Source organism: Rousettus aegyptiacus, unplaced genomic scaffold, assembly GCF_014176215.1.
Source record: "Rousettus aegyptiacus isolate mRouAeg1 unplaced genomic scaffold, mRouAeg1.p scaffold_m13_p_2, whole genome shotgun sequence".
Classification (NCBI taxonomy): domain Eukaryota; kingdom Metazoa; phylum Chordata; class Mammalia; order Chiroptera; family Pteropodidae; genus Rousettus; species Rousettus aegyptiacus.
This window is the reverse complement of record NW_023416295.1, coordinates 142,803,520-142,826,330: the sequence shown is the minus strand read 5'-3', so window position 1 is coordinate 142,826,330 and position 22,811 is coordinate 142,803,520. Positions and strand designations below refer to the sequence as shown.

Genomic DNA, 22,811 nt, shown 5'->3' with positions numbered 1-22,811 from the left:
AAATTAGAGATCACCTAATTGCCAAAAATAGGAAAATAACTTAAAAGATATCAAATTTTAAAATGGAAAGAAATATAGCAAAATACTGACAGTGGTTTCATTTGGATATTTCTGGGGTTGCTCTGGTTATCCCTGCAGTAGCAGTGATTTTTATTTTCTTCTTTGGTCTTTTCTATTTCTTACAATGTGCATATATATGATGTGAAAAAGACTATAAAAATGAAGTTTCTCATCTCCCTAGCCTGGCTATTTTGTATTGCTCTATAGTATTTCCATTCAAGGATTCAAAATATACACTTACAGGCTCAGACAACCGTCATGTTAACCAGAGAAGTCTGTAGGGACAGCCACACACAAGACCTTCCCACATATATTTGAGCAGAAAAGCCTAAGAGCTTATTTAACCAATTAATGGTCTATTTAGAAGAAGAGAGGTTAAGGCCAAATTTCCTGAAATTAGCCCGCAATCGGCATACCAGCATAGGGAATGTAGTTGCCAAACCTGCTACAAAACCTCCCTTGCTGTCATCATTGTCCCTGCAGTGCTGAAGAAATGGCCTATATGGAGCTAAGTGACATGATGGCTCTGCAGATAAAGGCAGTTGGGAAGAAACAGCAGTTAACTGAGGAAAACAACGGCTTTCTTCAAAATATCGATCCGGATGAAGGTGCAATGGAGAAGTAAGCCAGGGCTGAGCTCTCAGGAGCAGTTTCTGGAGGCCTGTCTGGAGACTTCATCGGGCCAATAGGACTCAAATAATCAGATTTCCAAGTTCAGGATTAAGGATGACATTATTCTCTACAATTCTTCTAATTTGACCTCATGAGTGTTTATTGTGGTACGACCTGTGAGATGCCACAGTCACAAGCTAGGCTGATATCGGTTGAAAAGAAATGGTCAAGACTCTAGTCTAAATTTACAAAAGTACTTTCATTGTTTTGTGTTTTCAATACCTCCACTTGCTAAAGGCATAAACCATTTGAAATATTTTCTAGAGTAGAGGAAGTACAAATATTCATGTAAGTACACATATGCATTTTTAAATACAGGATAAAAAATGGGTACTAATATAAACCAGTGGTTAATAATCTTTTTAAACAGGAAAAACTTTTTTAAAGTAAAAGATTTTCCAGGCCCCCTCATACATTGAAAAAGCTATTATGATATCAGAGATGTTTGAAATTCATTTATAATTTATTAATAACAGTAGCATATACATTTAGAAACTTTGAACAATGTTTATTAATGTAAACAATACTTGTTCACTCTATAGAAATGTGTGTAGATTCCAGGACCTCTTTCTATGCAGGGTAGGTATAGAGTGCCCACAGACTGGGAGCACTGTCATAAGCCTCCATTACAAATATACTGTGATTCATTCAGAAGTATACGTGAGTGTGTGTGTCTGTGTGTATATACTTATATATGCATATATGCACTCTGGCAAAATAATAATAGTCCAATAGGGAATTGGCAATTGGCAAAGGATATCAACACAATTATCATGGAAAAAAAAATACAAATGAGTTTTATACATGTAGGCAAAGACACTCAAACTCACTCATAAAAAGTAATAAAACTAAAATGAGATACCAATTTAAGCATACAGGATTGGAAAAGATAAAAACCTTTAATAATACACGGTTGTAGAAAAAGAGTGGAAAAGACGAATTCTTATCATTTTTTTTTTCTGGAAATGTAAGTGGATTTAACTTCTTGAGAGCATAATTTGGTAAAATCTGTCAAAATTTAAAATATGCATATGTTGACCCAGCAATTCTATTTTTAGGATTATTCAATATATATACTTGTACATATACACACTGGCATGTAAGTGTGTAGGGATAGTCATTGCAGCATTGGTTATAGTAGTGATTGATTGGAAACAATCTACATATCCATTAATAAATACTGATTAGCAAATTATTAGAGAGACACATGCGAGAACCATATAACCATTTTTAAAATGAGGCAACTTTGTATATAGTAATATGAAATGGACTCCAAGATAGGTTGTTAAAAAAGAAATATGTGGTACAGAATAGTATGTATAATATCCTTTTGTTTATATTTAAAAAGGCATATGTATTTATATAAACATATGCTTGTTTATACATAAAATCTCTGTGGAAGAATAAAAAAACTAGTAAACATTGGGGGGAGGACATCTGGGGGCTTGAGATCAAGATGATATACTAGACTTACTCCTTTCTGCACAGTCTTTTGAACCATATGACGCTTTTTGACTACTTTTTAAAAAGAACTTACTATTTTACACATTTGTGCATGTGTACACACACAGAGCTGCACAGCTGCAATGGCTTTGGAATTTGGAATCTCACTAGTAAATCATGTATTGATTCAGTCAACAGATATTTATCCAGCCTCTTTATTCCTATCTTGTGCAATAAACTGTGCTAGACATCGGTCACACAGAAAGAAATCAGTGCAAGGATAGTGGGTGCTTTTTGAGTCCCAGAAAGATCCCAGTGTTCTATTTCTAGAAATGTTTAGGGCAGACCTAAACTGTAGACCGAAGACATAGTCACGGTATCTGTTCTGATTGTGTGCCTTACAGTTTGCTAAGGGAATTTAACAAAATGGACCACTTTTCGGACAGATCAGATGATGACGAAGGCATCTTCTTGGAAAATCCTCAAACTGACTACATTCAAGAGGTGGAGACTAAAAAATGGGTAAGGGAGAAACTTAAATGTCACAGCAGGGGAAGAAAGGAACTTCATTTCTCACATCTCAAAGCAGTAAGGAAATCTCCGAAGGTTTTCTTATAACAAATAGGTGCAGGAGGTTCACAGCTTGAAACCAAAAGAGGCATTGCCTCCGCCGAGGGCTACTGTCATAACACGAGAGACTTAGTAACCTTCCCGTGCAAAAATCTGTGCAGCGCATGTTACTTTTGTCCGTGAGATTTGTGACATATTCCACCTTAGAGCAAATTGCCGTATGTAAAATTGCCCCCTGCTCACAGATTATCTTCCAATAGAATGAGTCAGAAAGATCTATTTACTCCTTATTCAGTCTGAACCTCTCTCATTCTTCGAAGTTCAGTCACCCAGCCGATGTGGAATGAAGGAAATTAAGACAAAGCCTGAGCTTGTCCTGGAAAGAGTTTATGCTTTCACTACCATTTAGATCAAAGCAAAGGCATGACCAAGATCCCTTTTATTATTGATGAGCCAATCTCTCCATAGATTCCCCAGGCTATTGGCTACAGAGGAAGGTGGTTTCAACCTGTCTACTTCTCTTTTGAATATATTTTGAAATTGGGGATGGCTAACTCAGCAAACCCACAGAAGGAAAGGTTCCCAAAGAATATTCTAAGCTGGACTTTCCCTTCAAGGACTCTACAGTAGGTAAACAACAACAGCAACAACACCTCAAAGAAATAGAAGACGTGAAGAAAAGGAGACAGGGGTCTGGAGAATAGATAATAATGAGGCAGACAAAAAGTGATAGGAGAAATAGATAGCCAGACAGGTACCTTTTATGGAGAAAAAAAAAAGAATAATAGAAACTGAATTAGAAGGGGAATCTTAGGATTAAGTGTACAGAAAGTCTGAGAATGGGAAAAGAAAAATAGAGAAATTGACGCCGGGGGGGTGGTGGCTATGATCTCAGGGAACCCGTGAATCAAAGGTATTACTTTACAAATAGTATCATCTGATTCTTTGTGGGCGGCTTGTCCCTGGACTCCAGGAAAATGCTGCTATCAGTGGACCCACCTTCCTGGCATTCACCATCAGTGTGCCTGCTGAATGAATCCTGTCAATCAGTGAACTGTGACACCATCACTGTTGACTCGGGACAGAATAAGTCTAATTAGAGAATAAAATTATTCATTCTATAAGAGTTTCCCAAGTAGCCCATACTTTCAGGGTATAAGGCACATAGAGTATTTCTTACAAACTTCAAGTCAGGGCACAAGGTTTAACAAAAGGTTTAAAAATTTTTTATGATTGTATTTCTTTATATTAATTTATTTACATGGAAAACTCTGTAATTACATAAAAATAAATCACATGCAGTTACATAATTAACAAATGAGTATTAATAAGTTAGACTCTCTGCTGATAAAATGACAAACATGTGACTTCTTAAGGAAGAAACATTTTTCTCTTATTCTCTGGAAGCAAATCAGAAGGTCTCTACTTTTCAGAATCTTACATTTGTCTTTTTATAAGGGAAGATTATAAAATTTAAAGGACAAATTCAGAAAACAGAGAAAGTTGATAGAAGTTAAAAAAATTTTAATTGTTGGTTTAATTAACAAAATAGACTTTAACCAAACTGCCAAAGATGCCATATCTAATTATCCAAACCACTCCCCCCCCAAAAAAATATTTATAAATGAATATTTTGCTCTGGTTTCATATTTTCTGATCCTTTGCACTGCTCAATACAATGTTGATTTCAGGTGTCAGGTGAGTGAACAGACTTTTCTATTTTCTGCTTTTGTTTGCATCTCTCACAAGCCGAATGTATTTACTTACTGCTGAAGCCTATTTATTCTAAAACCACTTATTTTGCATCAACTATGTGCTAGGCACTGTCAAGTGCTGGGGATACATCTATATCAAATCCTTTCACTTCAGTGAGCTCTCACACTTGGAGGGACTCGGACAAGAAAATGGCTATGTACGGTAAATTCATGCTCAGAGTAGCAGATGTGCTACACAGTCATGGCAGGGGCTGTACAGGGAGATAGATGACTGGGAATATGACGACTGAGTTTTGAAGGATAAACTGAGTGGGAGCAAAGCATTTTAGAAAGATGGGACAGCACACGCAAAGACAAAGGGGCCAGAGAGAAACTGTTCTGAGAGAGGAAGGGTAAAAGCAAAGGCGTGGAGGGCAAGCAGGTAGGCGGGACACTAAGGAAGTGGAGACAGAGCAGGATGCAGACTGGAAGCTGGATGCTGATAGGGTTCAAGAATTGATGGGGACTGGCAGCAGGGACGTCATGAAGATCAGAGGGAAAAGACATAGATTTAAAAGACAGGTATTCTTGGGCTTGGACACCAAGTGGATATGACGTGGGTAATGAAGAGAGAAAAGGATGTCTCCCGTGAAAACTCAGGAACCAATTCCAGGGTTCTGGCAGAGGCATCTGGATAGATACAGAGACGATTATGCAAGAAGGTGAACCTGGACAAAGTAGAGGGGAAATATGATGAGTTCAGTTTTTTGCTTGCTGAATCTGAGGTGCCTGTGAAACATCCAAAAAAGAAATATAAGCTCTTCAAAGAGCTGCACATAAATGGAAAGTAATGCCCTCAGGCTGTGTATTTCATGCAAGCACATGTTCAGTTTGTTATTAAAAGCATACACACATAACTATGTGTTCAATCCTACAGATTTAAAAAAATTGCTTATTTCTATTGTGCTTTTCGACTCTTTTGTGGTATGTTAACCATGACAGTAAATTGGTTGGTAAAGATAAAAAATGTCATCATAGAAAACTGGACATAGAACCTCAGAGGCGATCTGGTCCAATTTTCTTATTCCAGAACAGGAAACTGAATGTTAGAGTAGTTAGTTGGTTCTACATTCATAGCAGTAGAACAAGGCTTAGAATTCAGGTTCTCCACTTCCCAATGTAGCGTTCTTTCTCTACACCACAGTGTTTCTGTTGCTCTTGAATTTCTTAGCAAAAGATTTGGTGGGAAGGAGCTGAAACTGTGAATGCTTTTTATTTTCACAAAGAGGTAGTTAAGATACAGCGGAGTCATATAATACTTGGAACATCTAACTTTAGTTTCTCATCTATATATGTGATAATTATCCCTACATCACTGATGAGGTGCCGATGGGTTGTGAAAGTGACAGTGGTATGGGCTAGATATTTCTTAATCTGAAGCCTAGATATAGTGAAAAAAGTCATGGCCTTGGAATCAGAACAACTGGTTCAAGTTCTGATCCATACACTTACCAGCCATGTGTATTGGTTCCTTGTAGTTGCTGTAAGAAATTACCACAAAGTTGGTGACAAAAACATATTCTCACATTGTTCTGGAGGCCAGAATTCTGAAACCAAGTGCTCAGCAGAGTCACGCTCCCTCTGAAGGCTCTAAGGGAGAATCCTTTCTTGCCTCTTCTCGCTTTCGGTGGCTCCAGGCATTCCTTGGCTTGTGGCTGCCTCTATTTTCATATGACCTCTGTGTTTGCATTTTCTTTTCTGTCTCTCATTGGGACATTTGTCATTAAATTTATGGCCCACTCAGAATTTCCAAGATAATCTCATCTTAATATTCTTAAATTAATTATATCCGCAAAGACTGTTTTTCCAAATAAGGTCACATTCACAGGGTCTTAATATTAGGATATGGACATATCTTTTTGAGGTGACCACTGTGCCATACAACCTTGGGAAGATCACTAAATGTGAATGGCCAAAGGGATTTCAATAATTACCTTTGTCCTCAAGGCTATCATGAGAAGTAACAGAAAGAATGCATATGAAAGAAATTTATAAGGTGTTACGTGAATGTTAGTCATTTGTATTGTCTTGGCCAGAATTTATACAGACATTTTAATAAAAGATTGATTTGTTCTCCCCCATCCAATTTTTTCTCCTTCCAGTTTAAAAATAGTTTTGTTGAAACATAAGAATTTCAGACTGAACTTTTTCAAAGGGCAGAAGAAATATTTCACAGTGTAGTTACTAAAGAAGAAAAATGTTTGAAGATAAATCCTTGTCAATTGTGTGCATGCACACACTTGAAATACCAGAAAATGCCTTGAATGTTTCTCTATGACAAGGCAAAGAATAAAGAAAGAAAGAAATTTTGTGGGTCAAACTGAGAGTAGGATTTCCCCCAGACCTCTCTATTATGAAAAAATTTAAATAAAAAGAAAACTTAAAAGAATTATATGATGATTATTCACATTTTCACACTTATATTTTAAAATCCTTGCCATTTGTCACATTTGTTTTATCTTTATATATGTAAATGGAATTTCCTGAACCTCTTAAAAGTAGGTCAAAGACAACAAATACTTCATCCCTGTTTATTTCAGACAGCATCTCTAAAAATAAAGACATTCTTCTAAATAACCAAAATACCATTATAGCATTAGGAAAATTAGCAATAATTTCATAATATAATCTAATATTCTCAATTCTCAAAATATTGTAATTCTCTCGATTGTCTTTTGTGGCTATATTTTTTAAAACCAGCATCCAAACAAGATGTATGAAATGTATTTGGTTATTTTATTTCTCTAGACTCTCTTAATACAGAATAGTCCCACTCCCTCTTTCTTTTCTTTGACACTGACTTTTTTGAAGAGACCGGTCATCTTATTTGGGTGGAGTGCTGGAGTCCATGGATGAATGGAGTTTTAATATTCATCAACACTTCAAAGAGCTCTGTCTGTGCACGTGAATGTTCTACACATCCTTGCTCCAGCCTTCTTCTGTCAATGGAGCAGGAAGCCATGTCTGCTTATCTTACAAATGCATTCAAAGGCTTCAGAGTGGACTATGTGCTTGCCTCCAGAGAAGGGGGCATGGGTAGGCCAGAAGGAACCCCACCACTTGTGATAACCCTTTTGTTCTGTTTTGCTTCTTTCATCTTTATCAGAATATGTTGGAGCTGGAGGCTGAACATAACCAGGACCTGCGGAGTGAACAGGATGAGGAAGAAACAGTTCAACATGAGGATCCTCAAGTGTCCACCTCTTTGCAGTTTTCAGAGGAGAACATCCCTGAATTGTAAGCCTTGATACATGTGGAGGGGCAAGTAAAACTTTACAGAGGACTGAGAGTAAGCCCGAAAGATTTAAAATCCATACATGAATTGAACCATGAAGCACTCACGTGCACAAGTAACTACGTTATAGCAAGAATGCAGAATAAGGACATTCTAGGGATACAGGCAGAGCCATGGGGTGCTCTTTGAAAACTTTGCTTTGAAGCCTGGACTTAATACATATCTTGTCATTCTCAGATAATTTTCTAGATAGATAAAGTATTATAGTTATCATTAAAAATATATCAACAAGTGCTTGTAGACCTTTTCCTTATTTCATACTTCTCCTTCCCCCCTAAGATGCAACCACTGTCCTGAAATCAATACTTATCATTCACCCCATATAGAGAAATCTAAAAAAATACATATATATTTACTAAATGTAAAATATGCTTTATTTCCTCCAGCCTTATAAAGATCTGTTAAAATGGATATCAAATAAATCCCCAAACTTCTTTCTGAGGCCTAACTGCCTATCTGGCCTATTTTGATGAAAGAAAATGAATAAAAAGACCAACTTGCCATTCAGAGAAAGAGGGTTTAGGGCCATGTGTGGCATTCCCAATTTTATGTGTAAAAACTGATCATAATAATATTTCTGCAGGAGTCAGGAGAACATGTTCTTCCAGTTAAACCACTGGAATACACAGATGGGTCTACAAGTGAAAGAACTCGGAGCTGATCACATGGGCTGGATGGAGAAAATTAACAATATTATACAAAAAATAAACCTAACAGAAACCACAGTGAAGAGGTAATTGTAGGATGTTGAGGTTGGTCAGAAAATAATGAAAATTTTTATAGCTTCAGAAATTTAGGACACTCTGGATTTAAGTTCTCCAATGATCTTTGAGTTTTACTCAGTGTTGTTTAAAGGGATCCAACCAGCACAACATGAAAAAAATATTAAAGTATGTTTGCTTAATGCATATCTGAATTTCAGCAGAAAGTTATAAAACAGAAAAGATCAAATTAATTGTTATTTATCTAGTTGCTGGTATAACAAGAATGGGCTTTAGAGTAAGAGGGACCAAAATTTGAATCCTGACATTGACATTTCTTGGATGAGTTTATCAACCCTTTCTAAGCCTTGACTTTCATTTTCTATAAAAAAGGCACAATGACAGCTACCTCATTGGTTTCTTGTGGGGATTAAATAAAATACTGTAGGTAAAAATATGAATACAGTGCCCGGTATACAATAAATCATAAATGTAAGCTATTCTCAGAAATAATTTTCTCTTGCCTTCTGAACCATCCGACCACCTCCCAAACTCAGGGCTACCCTTCTTCTAGACATTTTCTTACCTTTTAGTTAAACATCTCTTTCATATTCACTTAAAATTCACTTAAACAATTTTATACCTTTCGGTTAAACGACAGCCTTCTTCTGACCCATCCTATTCAAAATGGCTCTTTTTTTCATTCAAAGCACTAATAATATTTGTTTTCTTAAAAGAGTCTGTTTTCATTCAAATCCCATATATTAAATTTATTTTCCATTTTTAAAATTAAGGCATAATTTGCATATAGTAATTTTTAAAAACTTTGTATGTATTTCTTTAGTTTTAAATTAAGCTTATTGGGGTAACATTGGTTAATGCAATTATATAATTTTCAGGGGTACATTATAATTTGACATCTGTATATTCTATTGTGTTTACCACCCAAAGTTCAGTTTCCTTCAACTACTTTATATTTGATCCCCTTTACTCACTTCGCTCTCCCTCATCCCCTATATTTGACCTCCTTTAATCATCTGCCTCCCCCTCCTCCTTCACTCCCTACCCTCTGGTAACCACTAGTCTATAGTCCATGTCCATGAGTCTCTGTTTGTTTGTCCTGTTCATTTGTTGCTTTTAGGTTTATATCCCACATATAAGTGATATCATGTGATTTTCAACTTTTTCCGTCTATCTTATTTCACTTAGCATGATTATCTCAGGGTCCATCTGTGTTGTCGCAAATGGCAATATTTCATCTCTTCTTATGGCTGAGTAATATTTCATTGTATATGTGTACCACAGCTTCTTTAGCCAATCATCTATCATAAGACACTTCAGTTGCTTCCATGTCCTGGCCATGAATAATGTTGCTATGAACATCTGTGTGCGAATATCTTTTCAGATATGGGTTTTCAAGTCTTTGGGGTAAATACCCAGAAGAGGGATTGCTGTATCATACGGTAGATCAATTCTTAATATTTTGAGGAACCTCCATACTGTTTTCCATAGTGGCTGTACCAATTTGCAATCCTATCGACAGTGTACAAGGCTTCCTTTTTCTCTGCATCCTCACCAACATTTGTTACATATAGTAATGTATTTTTATTGTAAGTTTTCTGCACACAGTTCTATAGCCACCACAGTGAAGATATAGAACATGTTTGTCACTCCCCAAATCCCTTAAGCTCTTTTATAGTTAGCTACTCTCCCTGGCTAAGTTGTTGGTAACCATTGATTCTAGCCCTATAGTTTTGCCTTTTCCAGTTGTCACATAAATAAAATCATGCAATAGATAACCTTTTGAATCTATCTTCTTCACTTAGCCTAATACATCTGAGATTCAACCGTGTTGTTCCATGATCAGTAGTTTGTTTCTTTTTGTTGCTGAATAGTATTCTATTGTATAAATATACCACAGTTTATCCATTCACTAATTGAAACATATTTAGGTTTTTTGGCAATTATGAATAAAGACACTATAAACATTCGTATATAAGTTTTTGGCTATTTTTTTTATTTTTGCTATATTTTTGAATCAGCTTGTCAATTCTATGATTAGAACTACCATTAATCTATAGGTAAATTTGGGAAGAATGAGCACTTTAGCAACATTGAATACAGTTAATGAATACAGTATACCTATTCCTTCCATCAGTTTTGTATAGTGTTTAGTATGTAGGTATTTTACATTTTGTTAGATTTGTGCCTATGTATTTCATGTTTTCAATACTACTATAAGTTATACTTAAAATTTTTCAATTTTTATATAGAAATACAATTGATTTTTGTATATCGACCTTGTGTTTTGTGACCTTATTAAACTTATTTATTAGCTCCAGTAGTTTTTACCGGTTATTTGGTATTTTCCACATGGATAATCATGTCATCTGCGAGGAGAGACTGGTTTATATCTTCCTTTCCAATCTGTATGCCTTTTCCTTCTTTTTGTTGCCTAACTGTATTGGCCAGAATCTCTAGTACAATGTTGAATACCTAGGGTGACAGCAGACAGAAGACATGCTTACCGTGTTCTCAGTCTGACAGGGAAAGCATTAAATATGATGCTAGCTAGGGTTTTTTTTTTTATGCCGTTCTTTGGATTGAGAAATTTTCTTATATTCCTACTTTACTGAGGTGTTTTCAAAATCAGAATGATACCAAAATTTTTAAAATAGCTTTCACTGTTTACAGTCTCCATATGGCAAATTATAATAACTGATCTTTTAATACTGAACCAGCCTTAAGTTCCCAGAATAAACCCCACTTGCTTATACTATATTATCCTTTTTATATGTTATAGGATTCACTTTACTACAATGGAATTTTTACATGTTTGTTAATGAGAGATATTGGTCCACGGTTTTTTATATTGTAATGTCTGGTGTTAGTATCATAATAATACTTACTTCATAGAAAAAAATGAGATGTTTTCCTACTTGTTTTATTTTCTGGATGAGTTTGTATAGAATTGTCATAATTTCTTCCTTAAATATTTGGTTGAATTCACCAGTGAAGTCATAGTGCCTGGAGATTTCATTGTGGTGAGATTTTTAACTCCTTTTTGTTACCCCTTTATAGCCATACCCATTCTCTCCCACCCATCCCTAACCCTTGGCAACAACAAATCTGTTCCACACGTCTATATGTCATTTCATGAATATTACATAAATTGAATCATTCGGTATATATTCTTTTGAGATTGGCTTTTTCACTCGGCATAGTTTCCTTGAGGTTCATTCAAGTTGTTGCATGTATCAATATTCTTTTTCATTGCTGAGTAGTAGTTCATGGTATACATATATATTTGTATATAGTTTGGTCAACCATTTACCCATCAAAGGACAATTATATAATTTCCAGTTTGGGGCTACTGTGAAAAAAAGCTACTTTGAATAATCATGTACAACTTCTTGTGTGAAAATAAGTCTTCATTTCTCAATTGTCCAAGAGTGAAATCACCAGGTCATGTGGTAAGACTGTTTTTAGTTTTGACAGAAACTGCCAGACTATTTTCCAGAGTGGCTGTACCTTTTTACATTCTCATCACCAATGTATGACTGATCCAATCTCTCCACATCCTCATCCTCACTAGCATTTGGTATTATCACTATTTTAGACATCTAATAATGTATAGTGTTATCTCATTGCAATTTTAATTTGCAAATCTCTAGTGGCTAATGGTGATGAATATCCTTTCACGTGTTTATTTGCCATCTATATATCTTCCTAGTGAAATGTCTCTGCATGTCTTTTGTTCATTTTCTAATTGGAGAGTTCATTTTTTAATGTTGAGTTTTAAGAGGTTTTCATACATCTTAGATGTAAGACCTTTGCCGGATATGGGATATACAAATCTATTTAAAAGTCTTTAGCCAAGCAAAAGTTTTCAATTTTAATGAGTTCCAGTTTATCAATGTTCCTTCACTATCAGTAATGCTTTTGGTGTCAAGTTTAAGGTCTCTTTGCCTAGTCCTAGATCCCTAAGATTTTCTTTCTTTTTTTCCCCCCCTAGAACTTTAACTAAGCTTTAATTTTAATCATTTAAATCTTTTGCTCCTGTATCCAATTGGGTCTTACATTTCTTTAATATTATCTAAATTATTTAGAGTTTGTTTTACTTTTTTGAGTTGCATTTATGTCTTCTCATTCCAACACAACCACTGCCCAAGAGTTCTCTTACATAGGAATAGAATTTCATTTTTGAAAGATTAAAAAAGATCTTTCTAAAAAAATATCAAAAAAGATTGTCCACTGAGTGATTTTTCTTAATCCATGGACTTAGCCCATCTCTTGGTCTGTTTGCAGCGTATTAAATGAGGTGGTATCCTTGGAAGGCCAAATCGAAAAGCTGGAGTCGCACCAGGACTTTGACCCTGCTCAGGGAACAAACATCGAGGTAAGCTGGAGGCTCGGAGAGGACAATCTGGGAGCTTGTGGGGACTCTGCCACCTCTTCCCACACCTTCTATTGTTTAACAGGTCATAACAAGAATTAAAACCCATCTTCTGTCACAGGAGGAATGCTCTCTTGTGGTCAGTTCTCAACGCCTTTCGCCATGTACCATCGCTTCTAGTCTCTGATGACACAAAAACTCTAGATTTTTCTATTCTGTCTAGAAGCTCGGGTAGACAAATTTAATAAGTTTATTTCTTGATGCCATCTTAAGATAATGATGAGTACCTTAAGGGAAAACGTCTCTTTTTAATCTTTGCATCTTAGCACCAAACATTACAGAGAACATAGATGGGAAATAAATATTTGTGAAGACCTGCAGCCTTAGAATGATATATTAGTGTTAGTCTTTGATTTATTTATAAAGAGTTCTTATGTTGTTTTTCACTGTCTCCAAAGTTTTCCTGTTGTTTTGTCTCCTTGCATTTCTTAGCGACTCTTTTCCAAGAAAAGTTTAATTTTTCATTTTTGGAATGTTGAAAAGGTAGTGATCAAATTTAAATAAGAATTAGACTTTAGAGCCCTGTCTGCTAGCTTTTCTGCTCTACAAAATTTCAGATCTCAGAAGAAAAATCTCTCAAAAAAGAAAAATCTGTATCTAGCTACCTCTTTATTGAAACTGGCAGCCTTTGCTTTAGCTTAAGCCAAAGAGTTTAGATGGTTTTAGGAGAAGTAAAGGAGAAATGTCTTTTATTGTAGAAAGGTAATGTTTATTTAGACCCTTTACATATTAAAAGTCATCTACAGATCAGTACAGATTTATCACCGAGGAAAAAAATGAACTTTTAACCACAATTTAGTGCGATGTTTTAAAGTGGCAACCTGGTTTTGTGCTGGTTGAGAAGTCAAGAGTTATTTTCACTATCCTTAGGCTCTGGAAATAACAAACTATGCACAGAGGGAAGAGGACAAAGTTCAAGATATATTTTACCTTAGAAAATTTCCTTCAAAACTCAGCCATATTACAGGAATGTGGATTTCAGCAAGAGGTCGGGATAGGGAGGGATGAATATCAAAAGAATGAAAAGAAAGAAGAGCACAAAGATAAATAAAAGATTAAAAAAACAAACCAACAAGGCCTTAAGATAATATGAAAGGGGAAGATATCACAAATTTGTATGGAGATATGCAGTTGTATATGCATTTAAAAAAAAAAACAGGTGTGAATTTAAAAAACCAAAAACAGCCCATCTCATGTGTGGATAACCTGTGGTACATGTATATGATGAAATACTACTCAGTGGTAAAAAGAAATGGACTTCTTAATCATCTAACGAGATCAATGAATCTCTGGTGCTTTATGCTTAACGAAAGAAGCCCAACCCACAAGATTACCTACTTCATATTTTCATTTCTGTAACATTCTGAAAAAGGCAAAACTATAGGAAAAGAAAATAGATTAGTGATTGCTAGAATGGAGTGGGGAAGGGAGGAGGGGACTGACAAAATGGCACAAGGACATTTTGGGTATGTTAGATATATTCCATACCTTGTTTAGGTTGTGATTACATGACACAACGCACTTGTCAAAATTCATAGAACCATGAATTTTTAAAGGTGAGTTTTCCTGAATGTAAATTATAACCTCAATAAATATAACTTTAAAGAATTGTCACAAGTTCTGTCCTCAAAATGTCTAAGGCTGATGGGAAGGCCTGTGTAAAAACAAACGTAGTAATATAATGAATAAGAAAACTTTAAATATAACTGTTACTGATGCCAAGTCAGTAGGAATGGCTGTAGATTTACTCTGGCGAAAATCGTTAGAGGAACAGCAAACATAGTGTGGAAAAATTAAAGGAGAAATAACTTAACAAAGTTTAAAACTGTCACATGTATTAGCTCATTTACATCTCATGAAGAAATGGCATGATTTAGAAAGCCATGAAAGGGGAGGAGGGAAAGTTGATAAACGTATTTAAACACACACACACCAGTAACAAATTTAAAAGACCTTTAAGCTGAAGAAAGGAATTCCAGGTGGCTTTGGGTGTTGCCTAATAACTGATCCCCTCCCCACAAGTCCAGAAAACTTTCTGAAATCTCCATATCCATGTCTAGGCTTTCATTGTGAGACTGACTTCCATCTCTGTTATCTTTGATAAGTACTGTGTAAAGATATTTTCTGTATAAATAAACTAGAACACTGAGTAAAATATGATTTTCATATTAGAGTTCTTCTCTGAGTAATTAAGTCACACAATTCAGGGTTTAGTGATGAATGAACTTGTTAAAAAGAGTATAGACTATACATTCTCTACAGCTGTTTGAAAGTAAATTCCCTTAATACTCGTATCCAATCAGCACAATGCCTAGCTCAATGGCCACTTACATAAGATGTGACAAATAACATCATATTGATTTGATTTGATATTGGCTTTGGAGATCAACATCCACATCAGTATGGAAAAGATAGTTTCTATTAAATCTCAAACTTTTTGATCATGAATGAGCTTTCTACTAAATATCATTATTTGTTTTGCTTCAATTTCACACATCCTTCTTTACAACTTTTGCTTTATATCCTTTGTTTTAAAGGAGAAGATCATGGAAATTAAAAAGCAGTTAGGAGAAATGGATAACAAATTTGTCCAGGTAATAGTAAAATGGCTTTATTATTAAGAAAGAACAGTTCTCAAAGAAATCTTAGCTTTAGAGAATTTTAGTACATGGAATTTAAAACTCGATGACTCACTGTCATTTAATCTATACCTTCATTTTCAAGAGAGAAAAGCACATCTCAGAAACAAGAGGTGACTTGCTCATATTTCTAGATGAAAAGACCCAGTCTTGATCTTGCTCTCCCATTAAAAATATAAATAAATAAATAAACAAATAAATAAATATGTGTATATGGTGTTATATATTTATATATTTAATATACATTTACATATATAAAATAGTTAATACATATTTTAAATACATGTATATATTTTTAATACATGTATATATAAATACATGTATATATTTTCTTCTAAGAAAAGGAACACATGCTTATTTTAATAATTAAAACATTATAGAATGTTTTCATATTAAAAGATAAAAAATTATCCCACTATCTTGATAATAAACACTGTGAACATTTTAGTATATTTTAAAAATCTTTCTATACATATATTTATATGTTACTTTTATTTTTATGGAATTTTGTTACCATATGTTCTGCAACTTGCTTTATTCTCTTAGTGTTTTTTCTTCAACAACTTTCTATGCAACTAGATGCCATTTTACCTTTTCACTGGGATCTGATTTTTAGATGTATCAAATTTATTTTGTTGGATATTTGGGGCTTTATAATCAATGTTAGCTATTATAAATTATGCCTCAGAAATCCACATCTTTGCTTGCTTTGGCAAGTACTTATTTAAAAATCAATTTCTAGGCATGGCACCTCTAGGACCCATTTTTCTTGAATCCCTGAACACTTTCCTTCCTGCTATAGCTCTACTTTTCAAGTCAAGCTGCAAGTCTATTATGGGATGACAAATTAAAAGCCTTTAAAACGTTCTACTCCCGACATATGGCAATTAGCATTCATGTCTTAGAAAGAGGTGGTTTGCTTTCAGCCTGTCTCTTGATCTTACTGATAGAAACCAACCAAAAACCATCTGTTATTTCTATCTGACAACCTATAGGAGACATGAGAAGGAAAGAAGAAACAGACCTTTTTATGGATAGCCCTCTTGGTAAACCATAAGGCCTGAATATTCAAACTAACATAATGTGCATTTATATTTATATATTATAAATTTTAAAAGGTATATAATATTTAAAAGGTATATAATTTTCCTTTTTTTCTCAGAAACAGACTGATTTTCCAACTAGTATCCTGATGGATATTTTTTAAGAAGTAAGGGAAGAGTAATAGTAATGAATAGAGGAAAAGATGATATAATAAGCAGCATTTATATAACTTTATACTTTTAAAGCATTAAAAATAATTTTATTAATCTTTTGGTTATTCCTCCTACAATTTATTACAATTACTCTATGAACTTGCTCTAAGAAGAAGGATTTTACTCAGTAAAAGGAAGTTTCATTAAAGCTACTTTACAACTAAGTGGTGTCAAAATGAGTGAGATTTTATTGTATAAACTAGAAAAACATAATTTTTATTTTACCCAAAATTGTGGATGTCTTTCCAGGCAGATGCTTGTAATGAAGCTCATGAATTAAAGGAGAAACTTGTTGTAAGGAAAGAGGTAAGATTTCACAGTTACTCAAGTTTAAATAATGATAAAATAATATGATTTAAGTCTACATACAGAGGTAATTCTTTCCCTAGTGTTTTTTTGCCTTATCACTGTCTTTTCCATCTCCTGGTTTTCTGCTTTGGATCAACAGCACATCTCACAGGTCTCACATGTCTGGTGTACCTGCAAGCTCTCATACCCCTTCCATATCTCCTCCAATTGGATCTTATCTTCCATGTGTGCACACACATCACCCATTCTTCGAGGTTCAGCTCGGATGTCATTTCCTCTTCCAGACCTTCCCTAACCTCCCCTAGCTAGAAAAATGATTCCATTTCTGAACTCCTCCTACAAGATCTTACACATCGAGGTAAATGTGAATGACTGAATGAAATAATAAATGAATAAATCGACCTGTTACCTGCTCAGAGGTGCTTAATCATCCCACCTTCTAAAGTAGATATCCTACCATCAAACCTCAGCTACTTCATCTCATTACCTTATTTATCTCCTCTTTAGCATGTATCTTAATTTATATCTAATATGCGTGTTTATTTATTTTATTTTTTATTAAAAATTATTGGAGTGACATTGATTAACGCAATCCAATAAGTTTTAAGTGTACAGTTCAACAGTATGTCATATACATTGCATTGTGTGTTCACCATTCAAAGTTAGATTTCCTTCCGTCACCAAATATTTGACCCCTTTTACCCCTATTTACCTCCTCCCGCCCCATATATGTGTTTAGTTGTTGATTGATTGTCCCCTAGCTCCAATAAATGTACATGTAATTCCTTGTCTAGTTTGTCTTTTAAAAGCACATGCAAAAGAATGCACATTCACTGTTTATTTTGTTAAGCATTGTATCCTAGAGGAGTACATGGTAGGAGTCACTCAATAAACATGTTTTATATAGATGAACAAATTGAATAAACAAATTCAGTACAAGGATAAATATCTTCCTACGTGAATTATCCAGTAGTTAAAGATTGGCATGTGAGTTTCATTTAATTTTCTACCATGGCGCTGCCTTACTCTGTGAATGTGTAAGTCTCTTTGTAAAAGGCGATCTGCCTGCCAGTGACTTCCTCATGTGACTCACATGTGATTTGCAGTGTGGACCCCTGAGGTGCTCTGGAGGAAAAGAACTCTGCATCATTGACAATGAGACTGACAGACACCTAGAATTGTTTTTTAAAAGTGATAGTTGACATTTTTTCCAGAACTTTTGCAAGGACATGTCTGTGCTGGATTCAAAACTGGGGATGTACCAAATGCAAGCAGGGAACACAGACTCTCAGAGTGCTGGAGAAGTGGAGCCCCTGCTTCTTCAGGCTTCACCACCCCCCTTAGTGCAGAATTCTCCTCCCCGCATTACAATGTGGTAAGTCAGAGAAAGGAGGCCCCAAAATGTATTAACTATAGTAAGACTAAATTTCTTCGAGGACTGACTAAAAATTTGTTCTATCTTCCTTTATAAATTATCTATTCTTGTTCTTTAAGTCATAGTATTTTTCTCATTTTAGATATAGAGCTATTGCATTAGATATACAGATATAGATATGCATATATTTTTGTTATTGCTCTAGATAACTATATATACATAAATTTTAAAGGATGTTGTCTGCAAGCTGTGATGCAGCTACCTCCGCCAAAAGAACATACCTATTAAACAGATTTGAAAAACCTTTGTTTGCTGGACAGGGTACCTCTCTTGTACAGTACTAAAGACATACATACCAGCAAATTCTGAGTTCTTTAATTCCTTTCAGAGATGCCACACCATCATATAAACCCTGAGTAGTATCCTTCTCTAAGAAAACTTCCAATTCTTTATCCCCAACCACTAACCTAGGCAGAATCTTCAGCTCCCTCTCATGTGTGTGCACTGCACGTCATCCTGACATAGAGCTCACATCATATAATTGCAACTAAATTATTTAAAATCTCTCTCCTCCTAATACTCCATGGGCTAGCTGAAGACATAAATCTTGATCATTTTGTAACATGAAGTACAAAAGATGTTCATCATGCTCAACAAATATTAAATTAATAAGTAATAAATGGTGTTAGTAAAAATCGAGGAACAAAACCTCCAGAAAATTTTCTCCTCCATAGAATTAATGAGACAGCTGAAAAAAAGGGTCAGAATTAGCTTTTTCAGAACTCTGTAAATTAAGGATCTAGTACTCAGAATATATAAAGAACTCTTACAACTCAACAACAAAAAAACAACCTAATTTGAAAAATGAGCAAAGGAGTTGAACAGACATTTCTTCAAAGGAGATACACGAATGGCCAATAAGCACATGAAAGGATGTTCAACATCATTGATCATTAGGGAAATGCAAATCAAAATCACGAGATATCACTTTACACCACTAAAATAACCATAATTAAAAAAATAGACAATAACAAGCACGTGGAGAAATCAGAACCCTCAGATATTGCCAGTGGGATTGTAAAATGGTGTAGCCACTTTGGAAAACAGCTTGGCAGTTCCTGAAAAGGTTAAACATAGAGCTACCATATGACTCAATCCTAGGTAGGCACCCAAAAGAACTGAAAATATATGTCTACAAAAAAAAAACAACTGTATATGAATGTTCATAACAGCATTATTCCTAATAGTTAACAAGTAGAAACTGTGAATATTAATCAACTAGTGAGTAGGTAAATAAAATATGCTGTATCTATACAATGGGGTATTGTTCAGTCACAAAAAAAAATGAATAAAGTACTGATATATGCTATAACATGGATGGCCTTTGAAAACATTATGCTAAGTGAAAGAAGTCAGACACAAAATTTCAGATATTATATGATTTCATTCATATGAAATGTTCGAAAAAGGAGAATCCATATAGATAGGAAGTAGACTAGTGGCTGGTAGACCTGGGAGTAATGGGAACTAGGAAGTGACTGCGCATGGGTATAGATTTTCTTTTTGGGGTTATAAAAATTTCTTGGAATTAGATTGTGGTGATGGTTGTACAAGCTTACGAATAGACTAAAAGCCACTGAATCGTACGCTTTAAAGGATAAATTGTATGGCATGTGAATTATATCTCAAAAACAAACAGATAAATAAATGAATGCTTTTTTATTATTAATTGTGTTATATGGGCAGATTACAACCCAGCTGATTTGGTCACCTTTCATCATACCATTACATCTTAGTTAAAATTGCCCAAGATTTTGACCAATCTCTTGTCAGAGAACTGGAAATGTACTAGTTCCATTAAGCATATTTATGTATTATTTTTTTCAAGAGGTTTATCTCGCAGACTTAGTCAATTATTATGTATCAATTTTGCTATTTTTAGCTCCAGAGGGTGGCCTCTTTGTATTATCCCCATAATATCCCTATTTCCTTATAGTTTTTCCTTATGTATTCACCACAAATAATGTGAACGTTTTAGAAAAGATTAAAGACTTTATGCATGTCAAAGTTTGAAAAATAAATAGCTAAATAAATAAATAAATATAGCATTCAAATATCAGAAGAATGTTTTTATTCTTTATAGAAGATAAATTCAAAATGAATAAAATTATTAATAAAACTAAATTTTGGTTCTGTAGAGCTAATATTATAAAAACAATTTATTCTGACTTAGCAACTATGATATTTTCCTAAGAAAAATGTCTGAACCTTTTAAGATAAATATTATACATACTCTTTTATTTACTTAATAACAGAAAATTAAAAAAGAAGATCTTTAAGTTACATCATATTGACTTGCAACTAAAAATCACATGATTCAGTAGTGTCAAAAATAAGACTGAATCCAACCACACCTAGAATCTTCACTGTAGGAAAGAAATAACTGAAAGGCATACTTTAAACCAAGAAGAAAAAAAAAATACTAAAACAAAATTGAAAAAAAAGAATGAGTGAAAGGAAGAAAGGAAGGAAAGAAAAAAGTATTATATAATATATAATATAATAATTTTTATTATATAAAAGCGAGGTTACAGTTTTTTCATTTCTTTGTTTCTAAATTATCTGTAATTTAGAAAATTTGTTGTTCTCTTAAAAAATGAATCTTAAAATGTGTCTCTTTAAAAACATTCCAGTTTAGCATTTTCAAAGATGACTCATTTTGGAATTTAGAAAGAATGGTGTTTATTTACTAGGTATGTTTTGGCAGTAAGTCGTTTTTCTTTTCATAAGAGAGAACAAATCTAGATTTAGTATAGTAATTCTTGAGAGCACTTCATTTTAGCAGCCTTCAAAGCCTCTTCCTAACAGAGTATTTTAAGAACACTGGCTCTTTAATAAATGTGTCCTGTAGAAGCAATTATTTGTACAACTACTAATAGATAGCTAGTGGTGATAAAGCCGAGAAACTTAGCTTGTGTTTATAGAATTCACCGAGTTGGCTCACAAAATAGATTCATAGCTAGCTTTAACTATGCTCTAGATTTTCTCTTCTGAAGTGTATTATAGACGGTAATTACCTTCAAGTAACTGGATTATCTGTGACATTTCTTGTCTTCTTGGTGTTTTCCTGGATTTTCCAGATCTTCTACCCTAATCGTGTATTGCATTCATAGTTAGAAAATAATAATGCCAGGATTTAAAAGCAAATAAATAAAGTTTATCACAGGTATAGCCTAGAAGAAGGAGTCCTCAAAGATTTGAAAAAGCCTATATTACTTTATAAAGGCAAGTCTGATGCCAGAACGAAACTGGTGTAGAGAGAACTGAATTCCATTTGTCATACAATATTTTGTGTCCCAAGGAAAAACTAACTGCCTGTACCTTCATTTTCCCCCAGACAGGCATCGTTTACCTCACAAGTGAGGCAAAAATGGCAATAATCTCGTAGACTGTGAGAAGAACATTTCAAAGGAAACTCACAATATGAGGGTGTCACTGTTTCAGGGCTACAGAATCTTAGAATTCCAATGCCAGTCCTAGGATGGACTTAATAGGTAATCTGCTCTAAGCTTCTTCTTTTGCAGACGTCAACTGAAATCAAGAGAATTTCTGTCACTTACTTGAAGTTATAGAGCTACCTGGGTAAAGAAACCAGAAGCCACATCAATATGGTTTTCTTCAGAATTATTTAACACAGATGTTTTCTTTCCTTGTAGGAAACGTGTACTGAGGATTTTCATCATGTTTTATGTCCTCACCATTACTGGACTTTCATGTTATATACTGTTTTTTGATGCTACATTTATCTTTGAAAGAGTGCTCCCTGCAATGCTTGGGCACCGCGGAATGTGGGAACTACGGGAAATTATCGCACCTTTCTTAAATTTAGAAGTGGAAGACTTGTTACCCTCCTAAAGATCCAGAAGTTGCTGTTACCCTGCTGACTTTCTCTCCAATAAAATTCTGGCTGTTCTTGTATTATGGTGCTTAACTTTTTTAAAAATGTTATAGGGTGTTTTGCATAAGATGTTGTAATTATGTGGAAATTAGTTGATCACAGACAGAAAACATGAAAACAGTTTATATTTATCCTTATAGTCCACAATGACTTCTTGAATCATTCACACATTGTTTAAAACATTTACTTCAAACTACCGGCCTCTCTCCTCACTCAATCCAGAGGACATTGAGACTATCATATATTGGTTTACTTGGTTATTTCTCTCATTTTACTGCTGATGTCTCAGAAAAAAAAGCACAGAATTCCTCTCAGTCATTTCC

At 34.4% G+C, this 22,811-nt stretch overlaps 1 protein-coding gene across 1 annotated transcript; it reads left to right on the top strand.

Moving 5' to 3' along the window:
• Nucleotides 1-532: 532 nt before the first annotated feature.
• SMCO2 (single-pass membrane protein with coiled-coil domains 2) lies at nucleotides 533-22,445 on the top strand. The gene is made up of 8 exons (XM_016119210.2): nucleotides 533-681; nucleotides 2,580-2,679; nucleotides 7,606-7,736; nucleotides 8,378-8,527; nucleotides 12,804-12,898; nucleotides 17,100-17,152; nucleotides 18,370-18,530; nucleotides 22,247-22,445. The coding sequence occupies exons 1-8, from the start codon at nucleotides 554-556 to the stop codon at nucleotides 22,443-22,445; spliced, it is 1,017 nt and encodes a 338-aa protein (XP_015974696.2). The 5' UTR covers nucleotides 533-553.
• The last annotated feature ends 366 nt before the right edge of the window (nucleotides 22,446-22,811 follow it).

Excerpts from the sequence above, each read along its gene's own strand:
- SMCO2 (XM_016119210.2), top strand. The coding sequence starts at position 554 with ATGGCCTATATGGAGCTAAGTGACATGATGGCTCTGCAGATAAAGGCA. Across the intron at positions 7,737-8,377 it reads GAGGAGAACATCCCTGAATT|GAGTCAGGAGAACATGTTCT; the intron begins GTAAGCCTTGAT and ends ATATTTCTGCAG. Across the intron at positions 12,899-17,099 it reads GGGAACAAACATCGAGGTAA|ATGCTTGTAATGAAGCTCAT; the intron begins GCTGGAGGCTCG and ends CTTTCCAGGCAG.